The following is a 12,918-nucleotide window of genomic DNA, read 5'->3' on the forward strand; positions in this document are numbered from 1 at the left end:
GCAAAACACAACTGTTTTTATAAATGACAGTTTTTGGAAAATATATATATTAAATCTGGTATTTTTTGGGTAAACAGGAACATAATTATTAGGTCCTGTCTTCACTGGTAACTATTTTAATTATTAAATTAACAACAACTAACTGGTACAAAATATTGATGTACAGTTGAAAAGTCTACTTAGCTTAGTAACTTTAATTTTTTAAAAAAGCTTTTATGTAAGCTCTATGCCCAGCATGGGGCTTCAACTCACAACCCCAAGATCAAGAGTCATACGCTGTACCTGCAGAACCAGCCATGCATTCAGATGCTTACTTTTTAGACAAAAATGCCACTAAAGCCTAGAAAAAGTAGTCAACTCATGACTAGATAAAGAGAGCTACAATTTTGTTGAACTCTGACTCTTGTGACTATTTCTGATGTAGAAGAGAAGGCAGAACTCTTAGAAACAGATACTTAGAAAAGTGGTATCAAATGAGAGACTAGTTGTTGCAAAAGAAAATAAAAAGCAAGAAAGGAAAAAAAAAGCAAGAAAGGAGACGTGTAAAGACAGCAAAAGTACAGCTTCCTATCATTTCTGAATCAATAAGAACTTTCCACAATCCCCCTGCCCCTCTCAAAGGTCTCTACCACTTAGCAGCGTTAAGCTAACTTTCATCATTCTCTTCACGAAAAGATCAAGTGCACAGGGAATTTTACAAAATTCCCTGTATTTGGCCCTTTAACGTTTTGGGTCTAGGTTGCTTTTTCATAAAAGCACAGTTGACTACTCTCTTTTTAAAATACTTTTCTTCGTGGCTTCCACAACACCTCAGTCTGCTGCTTTCTTCTACTGCAAAGACCCTTTCACCTCCCGTGCTTGTTCTTATTCCTCTGCTTGACCTTTCAGGACCTCCTTCCTTTTCCACATGCTCTCTCAGTCTCCCATGCTTTTAATAGTACTTACATACCAAATCTTCCTATCTAGTCCTTGCTCTGAACTCAAGACTGTGAGTTCTTCCTGGATACCTAACAAGTGTATCTAAAATTACCATAAAAATGCTAATTTTTCTCTCCAAATTCTCTTAGCTATCTTAGTAAATGGCACCTCTATTAAGGCAAAGAAACTAAGCTGCGGTTGGCTCTACTCTGTCTTAACTCCACTCTCTACATCCAAAGCAACAAGTAAGCCCTACCATCTAAGTCCAAAAACATAACTCAAATCCATCACACCAGTCCATCCTCACTACTACCACTGTGATACGAACACCATTCCTCACTTCTCTCTACTCCATCTCTGCCACAGTATTTTAAAAATGTAAAGTTGATTTAGGTCACTTCTTTGTTAAAAACACTCAAAATAGCTTCCCAAAGCATTCTGATTAAAACTGAAACACCTGGCTACGTGACATGGCCTCTGCTTACTTCCCAACCTCACTGTATGCAATTCCTCTTCATCTACTAGGTGTAAGCCATGCTTACTCTTTCCATTCTTCAAACAAATCAAGCTCATTCCTACCACAGGTCCTCAGCTCTTCTCTCTCTTTAGGATATTCTTCTTTTGATCTTCACATGGTTGGTTCTTTCTTGTAAATCCTATTTCAGCTTAATTTTACTTCCTCAGAAAGGCTTTCCTTCCCCAAAGTCACTTTCTTACATATCATCCTCTTATCCATCTTGTATTCCATTATAACAACACTACTAACACCAATAGTGCCTGCATAGAGATGCTTAATAAACATATGCTAGCTGAATGCACGAAAACAGTGTGTTATGCGAGTACGAATTAGAACTATCCTAAATTAACTATTATGTCTTAGTTAATCTGAACCAAAGACCAAAGCAGTTTTCACTCAAATTATATTCCCATTCAGAAAAAAAAGTCTCTTAAATGTCGCCTTGGTCATGAAGTACAGTAAATGTTACTTCTGAGTCATATATTACCAGGTGATTCTTTCTACCAGAAAAAGACCCTCATTTAAGAGTGAGGGAAATTCCGGGAAAGGGAAGTTAAACCTCAAACCTACAAAAGATGCTGTTCTCATTTTTCTTCTACCTCTCCCTAAGAAAATACTTTCAAAGGCAATCACCCATGCTTATACTGAGTGCTCCTAAATTACTTTAATGATATGGTCTGCAATTACTCTTTGATAATCTGTTATCTACTTTCCCCAGGTTGGTCTGCTTCTCATTTGAATATCACTTCCATTTTCTTTATTCTCCTCTTCCTTCTTTCTCCTTTTATACTTCTCAATTTGCATAATAGCAGAGCTGGCTTTAGAAATAATCAAAAGAATCATCTTTATTAGTGAATCATTTATGTTGTCACATTCCTGCTTTATTTTTTATTGCATCCTGTGCTTAGAAGGTTTTTCTGTTGTTATAGGTTTGGCTGATCTGAAAGTAACTTCTATTGAAGATGAGGGAATCACCATACTTAAATCTCATATTTCATATTACAGCTTAAGAAAATCAAAAAAAGTTTGAGTTTTCATTTCTAACAGCACTGAATATGGAATAAAATAAAATGAAATGCTGAATAAAACACTGAAATGGAAACAGGACATGTTTACTACTAGGAAACTCTTCCTTTCTCCTAAGCCAATTTAACTTGCTTTAACCCATTAAGTAAAGCTGAATACCACATTTTTCCCAATAAATATTTAGGCCCAGTAAATGAAGTCATGCTTTATAAGGATTCATTTTATCTTAACAAAAAGAACCACACTACTGTCATGTAAAAAATTTAAATGATACTTGCTATTACTTTTTCTCGTTCTTCACTGCTTTTCTTCTTTTTTGCTCGTACCTAAAAAGTTTGAATTTTTGTTGAGAAGACAAATATGTAACTTGCACTCAAGACATTTTTTTAAAATTTATATGTAAAAACCATTTTGACAATCAAATGGCATTTTAAATGCCTTCTTATACCTTAAACCCCTGTTTGCACATCCCAGAAATGCAGATATCATATAAACAAAGGGAAGACTGTATTTTGTTTCATTCATCCAGAGCTTTACTGAGTTTTGGAAAATGCACTGATGACAGTGCTACTTTAGAGTTTTTGAACGGCTTATGTAATGTACCTGCTACAGCTTGGATTTTGTTATGTCTTAAGATTTTATGTATTCTGGTGTTATCACACTCAGCATTTATGCACTGAAATAAAATTTAGTAAAATTATACATTAATATTTTCTTATATATTAAAAAAATGTTAGGGGATATTAATATAAAATGTGTAGATCAGATCTGTAATACATACATATGTGCTGCCAATTTCAATTCAATTCATTTCAATTTCATTTCAGAGGGGTATTACAAAATACTATTACAAAAGGGGAGCAATAGGCCCTATTTTACAAATGAGGAAACAAAATCCAAGAGAAAAACACTTTAAAGATGGTAACTTACAGACCTAAAATTATCTAAAAATGGACTCTTATTCTAACAGAGTACAAACAAAATCCAAGATAGGAATATCAGAGCTGAAAAGGACCATAGTATAGAGACTACCTAATTCTCCTCTCACCTTATAGATAGGAAAAAAGATCACAGCAACATTTCTGCTCTATCTCATCACTGTTCTACTTCTTAAATAGTAGTAGTTCCAAATAAAAACAAGGGAATGCTATGTTTCAATACACTACACATCAAACAGCATCTTTCACGTAATCAAAATAGCAGTATAGTAAAAAGTAAATATTAGAAGAATAAAATAAAATAGGGGCGCCTGGGCGGCTGAGTCAGTTGAGTGTCCAACTTCAGCTCAAGTCATGATCTCATGGTTCATGAGTTCAAGCCCCACACTGGGCTCGCTGCTGTCGGTGCAAAGCCTGCTTTGGATCCTCTCTTCCCCTCTCTCTGCCCCTCCCCATCTTGTGCTCTCTCAAAAATAAATAAACATTAAAAAATAGCTCAGAATAGATATTTGTAAATACGGTTAATTATAATATTAGCTATATAATTAATTATCTTCTAGGAAATGAAAAACTCGTTCTGAAATAGAACTTCCATTTCTTTTTCATAGCACACTTACTTACTAGAGAAGTGAGTAAATCAAATATTCATGACGTATTTCTTTTAACTAATTTCTTTTATTAAAATCAAATAACTGAACAATTATTTTTATATTTCAGAGAGAGAGAGAGAGAGAAAGAGAGAGAGCAAGCATGCACATGATGGGGGGAGAATGGCAGAGGAGAGAATCTTAAGCAGGTTCCCTGTCAGTGCGGAGTCGGATGTGGGGCTCAATCTCATGACCCTGGGATCGTGACCTGAGCTGAAATCAAGAGTTGGACACTTAACCAACTAGACCACCCAGGCACCCCAAAATCAAATAACATTTTCAAGTGAAGAAAATGGATTTGATCATATACTTACTTCTTCAATGTAATCTGATTCTGATAAGGACTCAGATGATAAAGGTTTATCTTCAGGATACATCTTTCTTTTCTTGCTGAGTCCTTTAATGTCCTATGAAATATAAACACATGTATGTTGACTCAAAAAGATGTAATGCTATGCCACACAAATTTGCTTCTAAGTTCTATTTAACAATTCCTCCAATTATCACAAAAATTACCTATTTTCATTTTAGAAATGTCTAAAATTGATGACATTCACCAGTATTCAGTCTTTAACCCCAATAAAATAATGCTTTTATTACATAACCCTAAAAGACATAACTACATGTCCTTTTAGATGTAATATCCTCATTTTTTTCCTTTTTTTTAAAAGTTAATTTAGTTTTGAGAGACAGCATGAGTGGGGGAAGGACAGAGAGAGAGGGAGACAGAGGATCTGAAGCAGGCTCTGCACTGACAGAACAGCCCCTGACATGGGGCTTGAACTCACAACCATAAGATCATGACCTGAGCCGAAGTCAGACACTCAATTGACTGAACCACCCAAGCGCCTCTTTTTTAAAAAATATTTGTTAATTTAAGTAATCTCTATACCCAACGTGGAGCTCACACTCATGGCCCTGAGATCAAAAGACACATGCTCTTCTGACTGAGCCAGGCAGGCACCCCTCTTATTTTAATTATAAATGACAGAATTATAAAAACTCGTAAGAAACCATACAGGTGGTATAAGATTTAAGTCCCTTGTATTTGGATTGTTTTGTTTCTACCCAGTGTTGGATCAGAAAAGCCTAGTGCTACACACACACACACACACACACACACACACACACACACACCCCAAAGGGTAATCGTGATAATTGAAAAAGATCTCTACACCGTATAAATTACTTTAGTATGTTCCCAGTGTTAAATTCATATTAAAAAAATCTTCATCTCTAAGTATTCTTAATGATGAGAAAATGTGTAACTCTGGGGAAGAAGAAAGACTGAAGGAGTTATTAGACACTTAAAAATATACACTCTGAGGAATAAAAAATTTCAAAAACATCTGATGTACAGCAAAATGTTAAGATTTATTAAAGCTTCATAGTGGATATGCAGGTTGTCATTTTATTATTTTCCATATACTCTTCCTGTATGTCTGACTAGTTTGTAACAATAAAAAAACTACAATGGAAAAAATGCGCACTACTGAATCATATAGAAAAAAACCACAAAACTATATAGCATGGACCCAATTTTGAAGACTCTTGGACAAAAATAAATCACATAGAAAATAAGCTAACAGTGATGATCTGTGTTATATTACAGGTGATTTAATTTTGTTTCTGCAAACAGCTTATTATTTTGGTAGAAATGATAAATGCTCACTGTAAGAAAATTCACCTGAAGCCCAGTACCAGGCATTAAACATCATGAAGATTTTTGGAAACAGCTCTCTATGTGTACATTTACTATTTTACATAAATTCTTGTTTAGAACCTGCTCTTCTCACCCAATAGTACCTTTCCATGCCAACTACATTGTCATTTATGGCTGCCTTTGACATTCATTGACAGCATATGCCAGAATTTACTTAACCCATCTCTTTTTGGAGGGCAGGCATACATATGGGTTCTTTGCTATTAAAAACAAAGTTGAGGGGCGCCTGGGTGGCTCAGGTCATGATCTCACGGTTTTGTGAGTTCGAGCCCCACGTCAGGCTCTGTGCTGACAGCTCAGAGCCTGGAGCCTGTTTCAGATTCTGTGTCTCCCTCTCTCTCTGACCCTCCTCCGTTCATGCTGTCTCTCCCTGTCTCAAAATAAATAAATAAATATTAAAAAAAAAATTAAAAAAAAAAAACAAAGTTGAGGGGCACCTGGGGGCACCTTAGGATTCTCTCTTTCTACCTCTCTGACTTTCCCCTGCTTGTGCTCTCTCTCTCTCTCTCTCTCTCTCCAAATAAACAAACAAAATAAATAAACTTTAATAAATAAATAAGTAATAAAAACAAAGTTATGGGGCACCTGGATGGCTCAGTCAGTTAAGCATCCGACCCTTGGTTTCGGCTCAGGTCATGATCTCATGGTTCGTGGGATCGAGCCCCGCATTGAGCCCCGCGCTGACAGCACGGAGCCCGCCTGGGATTCTCTCTCTCTCCCTCCCTCGCACTTCCTCGCTCTCTATTTCAAAATAAATAAATAAACTTAAAAAATAACAAAAACAAAGTTGAAATACAGTAAAGGGTGCGTGAGTACAAAATCTTTACCTAATAACAATGTTAAAATGAAAGACCAAAGTAGCCTTCACCCAAATGATTTGCTCATTCTCCCACCACCACCCCTCAATCATTTATTTCACTCATTTATGAATCACACTTTACCAAGAAGCCTCCTTATCAGGCTCTTTTATCAATCATATCAATCTCAGATAATTGGAATACAGTCGTATTTTAAGAAATGCCTAAACATGAATTTTACCACTTTTTCTGTGTATATAAGGTATTTTTTTCTGCCTTCCACAGCAAATATAAAGTATCATTTTTTAATTACGAAGTTTTAAATTATGTATTCCTAGTTTTTACTAAGTTTGTTCATTATATTTAAACTTTGTTCATGGTTTACTTTTTTGTGATCTTTGTCATTCAGAATTAGAATTATCTGGTCAAAAATATTGAGTTTTGAGGCATGGGCCTTCTCCACCCCAATACCATATTCTCCATGGTCTTTCTCCAGTTATACTTTCAGATTTAAAACAGACATATTTGGGATTTATCTGGCCTTAAGGAGTGCCCAGCTTTATATTTTCCAAACGGACAATCATTTTGTCCCAAGAAAAGCCACTTGTATCATATATTAAGTTCCACAAATACTTAACAAAGTTCTACTTGGGCTCCAGACTGTTCCCTCCTCCCCCAACTGTTAGTTCCATTTTATCCACTGGTTTTTGTTGTTGTTGTTGTTTTCTATTCCTGTACCATACCGCACTATTTTTTAATCAAAGCATTAATGTCTAATAGGGTAGCTCATACCCAGGAAAATTTACTGAATCTTCATCTTCATGTGCTTCTCTGAATAGATTTGCATATTTTCTTCAAGTAAGTTCCGATCAATTTTTTAAAAATTTCCTATATAGTCTTTGTTACTATTAGAAACAGGATATTCCTTCATTAGGTATCATATTCCATTTTTGTAACAATTTATTTTTTTTATTATTTTTTTTTTTCCAACGTTTATTTATTTTTGGGACAGAGAGAGACAGAGCATGAACGGGGGAGGGGCAGAGAGAGAGGGAGACACAGGATCGGAAACAGGCTCCAGGCTCTGAGCCATCAGCCCTGAGCCTGACGCGGGGCTCGAACTCCCGGACCGCGAGATCGTGACCTGGCTGAAGTCGGACGCTTAACCGACTGCGCCACCCAGGTGCCCCTTGTAACAATTTAAAAACGAGCTGAAAACAATGACTGATATATGACTTGAAATCACACCCTTTTTTATAACACTATGCTAACTATACTGGAATTAAAATGAAAACCCTAAAAACAAAGAATATTGCCTAAGGGAAAAAATTACACCCTTTTTATGATTATAACAGTCACTCTAAACAATATTAAGAGAAGCCATGGACCCCAAAATGTTCATCATGTATATGAAAAATGAGTAATATCTAAAATATGAAACTCCTATGAGTCATAAAAACAAAAAACCAACAGAAAAGTAGGCAAAGACTATGAATAGGCAATTCACAGAAAATGGTATCTGAATGGCTAATAAGCAAATGAAGAGGCTAAACCATCTTCACATATTAAATTGGCAAAAAGAAATCTCATAGTGTTGACCATGACGTATGTGGAACAAGGGTACGGTCAATACATTACTAGCAGGATACAAATTAATGAGCATTTGGGTGGGCAAAATTTAGACAAGTTAAATGTATGAACATCTTTGAATCTAGAAATTATAATCCCAGGTATATCTTATTTATTTCCTTTTTCCCTAGGTGTCTCTTAGAAAAGTAATGATAATTTGTGGAAAAGGAAAAATGGATAAGAAATAGTCACTGCAGCACTGTTTGCATTACTGAAAAATGAAAACAGCTAGATGTCCCAAAAACAGAAGAATAGAGAAACAGGAGCGCCTGAATCGCTCAGCTGGTTGAGTGTCCGACTCTTGATTTCGGCTCAGGCCATGATCCCAGGGGGTCATGAGATCAAGCACTGAATCGGGCTCTGCACTGAGCATGGAGCCTGGCTTGAGTTTCTTTCTCCTTCTGCCCCTCTCCCCTGCTCATGTTCTCTAAAACATAAAAATAATTTAAAAAAGGAATGGAGAAATAAATTATGGCAAATTAATATAATAGAATACTATAGGCAAAAGGACTTGAGGGCATCAACAAGGATAAATGTCCACAGCAATGCTGAATGAAAAAAGTAGGTGCCAGAAGGAAACATGATACCATTTTGAAAATGCAAAATATCTAATGCTATTTAAGAACATATACTTATGCAATAGAAGTGTATAAATGTGGATGGGAAAAATTCACATTAATTTCAGAAACAGCTGCCTCTTAGGAAGGAGAGGGCGTCTTGTACTTTTTCTTTTTTTTAATGTTTGTTTATTTGTGAGAGACAGACAAGAGTGTGAGTGGGGGAGGGGCAGAGAGAGAAGGAGACACAGAATCTGAAGCAGGCTCCAGGCTCTGAGCTGTCAGCACAGAGCCCGATGCAGGGCTTGAACTCACAAACCGTGAGATCATGACCTGAGCCGAAGTCAGACGCTCAACTGACTGAGCCACCAAGGTACCCTGTACTTTTTCTTTAATAAAACCAGACCTGAAGCAACTATGACAAAATGTAAATCATTTGCCAACTCCGGCTGGTATGTATATGGGTATTTGTTTATTGTATTATTTGTCTTTTACTCTATAAAAACACATTATTACTCTGTACCTTATACTGAAGTACAAAATCACAATGCAGTTGTTTTAGTATTTCATGTTTGTATACTACCAGTTTTTAGTTTCACACGTAAATTTAAAAAAAATTTTTTAATGTTTATTCATTTTTGAGACAGGGAGAAACAGATGGTAAGTCGGGGAGGGGCAGAGAGAGGGAGACACAGAATCCCAATCAGACTCCAGGCTCTGAGCTGTCAGCACAGAGCCCAACATGGGGCTTGAACCTATGAACCATGAGATCATGACCTGAGCCGGTCAGACACTTAACTGACTGAGCCACCCAGGCGCCCCTAACACATATATCTTTTTAAATATGAAAGGTACTACTTATTCTATAATGATTTAGAAAATCAGGAATTAATGTTGAATTACATCATATCCCTTTGGCAATTACAGTTTCTTTCATTTGGGCCGTTACTACAATATGGCAAATTGTATTAATAAAGTTCTTATCTTTGAATTCTTAAAATTAACCCATTTTGATCATGATGGTTTTTTTTTTAGTGTCTAAATGGGTTTTGTATTTGCAAATTGATATTAAAACTAAGTATATATCCAAGATTAGTAAAAATATATGTCCACACAGAAACTTGCACATACATGTTTACAACAGCATAAGATAGAAACAACTTAAATATCAACAGACAAATGGATAAACAAATTGTGGCATACACACACAGTGGAATATTAATCATCCATAAAAGGAATGAAGTATTGATACATGCTACCACTTGGGATGAACCTTGAAAACCTTACACTAAGTGAAAGAAGCCAGACACAAAAAGCAATACATTGTATGACTGCTTTTAAATGATAGACTCAGAGGGGAGGGGACCTGGACCTGTCCTGAGTCTATGTCATCCTCTGTGATCCAAAGAGTGTCCCTGTCAAGATCTAACCCTGGAAGTTATAAGAGAATTGTTCTTCCACCTGCCCCAGTAAAGTCAAGCTTCACTTGACTTCACTACAAGCTACCAGCTGTAGCCCCAGTGAACAGCACAGCTGGCAGGGGTTTGGCACACCCAGCCCTTGGTGCTGCCTGAAAGCTTCTGTTGAAGCTCTTCCATGTGGAACTGAAATCACCTACTTGCTTGAGTGGTTCTCTCACTAAAAAATCAGGCCTAAGCTGAACAGTCTACAAAAGAGTATCAGTGTTTTACTCCAAAAAATGTAGAAGAAGCGGTGTTTGAGGGTTTAATGCTAAGTTTTACCTGTCCTTAAATCTGTAGAATATGCTATGTTAATGCTACCTTATATTTGTATCAAAGTTAACAAAAAGTAACTGGCTTTCCAAAGTGTAATACTATTGAATTTGTAAACAAACAGAAAACAAATACAAAGGATAATTTGTCTTATACATTCAATTTGTAAATAGCAAGGACTGTTTTAATTCTAATAAATTCCATTTATTTTAATGTAAATACAAGTAATACACTTATTAAAGTTCCTACTTTTTTTAAAAAAGATTTTATTTTTAAGTAATCTCTACATCCAACATGGAGCTCAAGCCTACAACCCCAAGATCAAGAGTCACATGCTCTACTAACTGAGCCAGCCAGGTGCCCATGAAGTTCCACTTTTGATTCAACAAAACAAAACAAAACACAAAACAGAATAGAACAAAGATATATCCAGAATATATAAATCTAGAGATGGAAAGCAGAACAGAAGTTACTAGGGGAAGGGGAAAGGGAGAATGGTAATTAGTTAATGAGTATGGGTTGTTTTTGAGGGGATAATGAAAACGTTTTTAAACTACAGAGGTGGTCATTGCACAACACTATATATACACAATATTCCTCCAAATTGTAATTTTACAATGTTTAATAGCATATTATGTGAATTACACCCCAATTTAAAAAATATGTTTAAAAAGACTGAATAAAATATAATGACATTGGTCTGTAGTTTTCTTTCATTAGTAACTGTTTCCTTTAGGTTTTTATTACTAAGAACCAGAAAAAGATTTTTAATTGTACATCAGAAACACAGGAATAAACTTGCATTATTTATAGTTAAGTATAAATAAAAATAAAATATCTATAGTAGTAAAAAGGTTTTTCAAAACTTATCTACGATGTATTCAATTTGAAACAGAACTCCAGGTTCTGTAATTAAAAAGTCTTTTTTTTTAACTTTTTAAAAAAAGTTTATGTATTTATTTTGAGAGAAAAAGAGACAGAATGTGAGCAGGGGAGAGGCGGGGGAGGGAGGAAGAGTCAGAGAGAGTGAGGGAGGGAGGGAGGGAGGGAGAGGGAGAGGGAGAGGGGGAGAGAGAGAGAGAGAGAGAGAGAGAGAGACACGCAGCACACAAGTGCGCGCCAGAGAATCCCAAGCAGGCTCCACGCTGTTAGTGCAAAGCTAGCTTCCAATCCTGTCTTCCTCTCTCTCTCTCTCTGCCCCTCCCCCACTCACACTCTGCCTTTCTCAAAATAGAAACATTTAAAAAATAAATAAAATAAAATGACTTGAAGAAACAAAGGAAATATTTAATTTCCATCATTTTGAATTTTTAATCTGATAATAATCTGTACAAATTCAAACTCTGCAGGAATACTTTTCTGATCTTTTAACTTTCAATAATGAATTCAATAAATGATTTCCTTAAATCAGCGAGAAATGCTATAAAAACAAAATAAATAAATCTCTTTAAGTTAAAAGGGAGAACATATTGTCAATTTTTTGAAGTAAATGAAGTATTGTATGACAGACTAAAGGCAATGTAAAATTATAATTACCTTGTCTTTCTCAGTTGCATCCTTTGACTTCTTTTTCTTTTTTAAACCATCCTAAACACACAAACATATATATATATATATCAATTTTAAATTTAAAAGATACAGCATAATAGTATAAGGACAAAAATACCAAAACAGTGATTTGCTCTATGATTCACTCAATTTATTATATAAACTGGAAAAAGTTTACTTCAATGCCAGATTTTTATTCTGAAAATATAGGAGGAACGTTATGTTGTGTATATATGTGCTTGTAAGGAAATGGGCATTCTTCATTTATCTAGCTACATATCAAATCTAGGTATACCTCAAAATAATAATCTAACAGATTATCTATAATAACCACCTAGTTTATTTAAAAAATAAGACTTAATGCCATCTGCCTATTTTTGCCCGTGGTGGTCATATGCATGGGAGTTCTAATTCACACTGACTGTGGACGTCCACCAATCTCATTTTCCTACTCTCCTTGTAAGGAGGAGAGGCTAGAATTTCTTTCTTTTGATTGTTTCAGTTCTAGCCATTAACCTCCCTGAGCCTTCCTTATCCAAAAAGTGGATGAGGATTGAGTTAAAATGTCAAGTGCTTAGAACTATGCCTAACACAGAGGAGGCACTTGGACAAATATTAGCTATCATTATCACGAGACTGAGTCTTCAGCCTTAAAAGACAAAAAGAAAACCAGTGTTTACTGACTACTTTCTAGATGCCAGGAATTTTGTCAAAAGAAACGACACTAGGACTAGTAGAGATCTGCCACAAAACCAGACAGTTTTGTTTTTCTGAGACCCTAGAGACAGTGTTTGTGAAATTGTGGTCCGAGGACACCCCTATATCAGAATCATAGAGAACATCTATTAAAAATGTAGACTTCTGAGCCTAATCAGATTTACTGAA

General features: G+C 35.6%; 1 protein-coding gene across 2 annotated transcripts in view; it reads right to left on the minus strand.

The window, feature by feature from the left end:
- FAM133B (family with sequence similarity 133 member B) overlaps nucleotides 1–12,918 on the minus strand; it is a 29,999-nt gene that overhangs the window by 1,534 nt on the left and 15,547 nt on the right. Inside the window, exons 8-10 of one of the 2 annotated variants that reach the window (XM_047850941.1) lie at nucleotides 12,022–12,072; nucleotides 4,361–4,453; nucleotides 2,746–2,787 (exon numbers count right to left, since the gene is read on the minus strand). In XM_047850941.1, the coding sequence (XP_047706897.1) occupies nucleotides 2,746–2,787; nucleotides 4,361–4,453; nucleotides 12,022–12,072 (186 nt within the window). Of the gene's footprint in view, nucleotides 1–2,739; nucleotides 2,788–4,360; nucleotides 4,454–12,021; nucleotides 12,073–12,918 lie in introns of both variants that reach the window. The other variant, XM_047850940.1, reaches the window with a different exon arrangement.

The sequence above is a fragment of the Prionailurus viverrinus genome, chromosome A2 (assembly GCF_022837055.1).
Source record: "Prionailurus viverrinus isolate Anna chromosome A2, UM_Priviv_1.0, whole genome shotgun sequence".
In the NCBI taxonomy this organism is placed as follows: domain Eukaryota; kingdom Metazoa; phylum Chordata; class Mammalia; order Carnivora; family Felidae; genus Prionailurus; species Prionailurus viverrinus.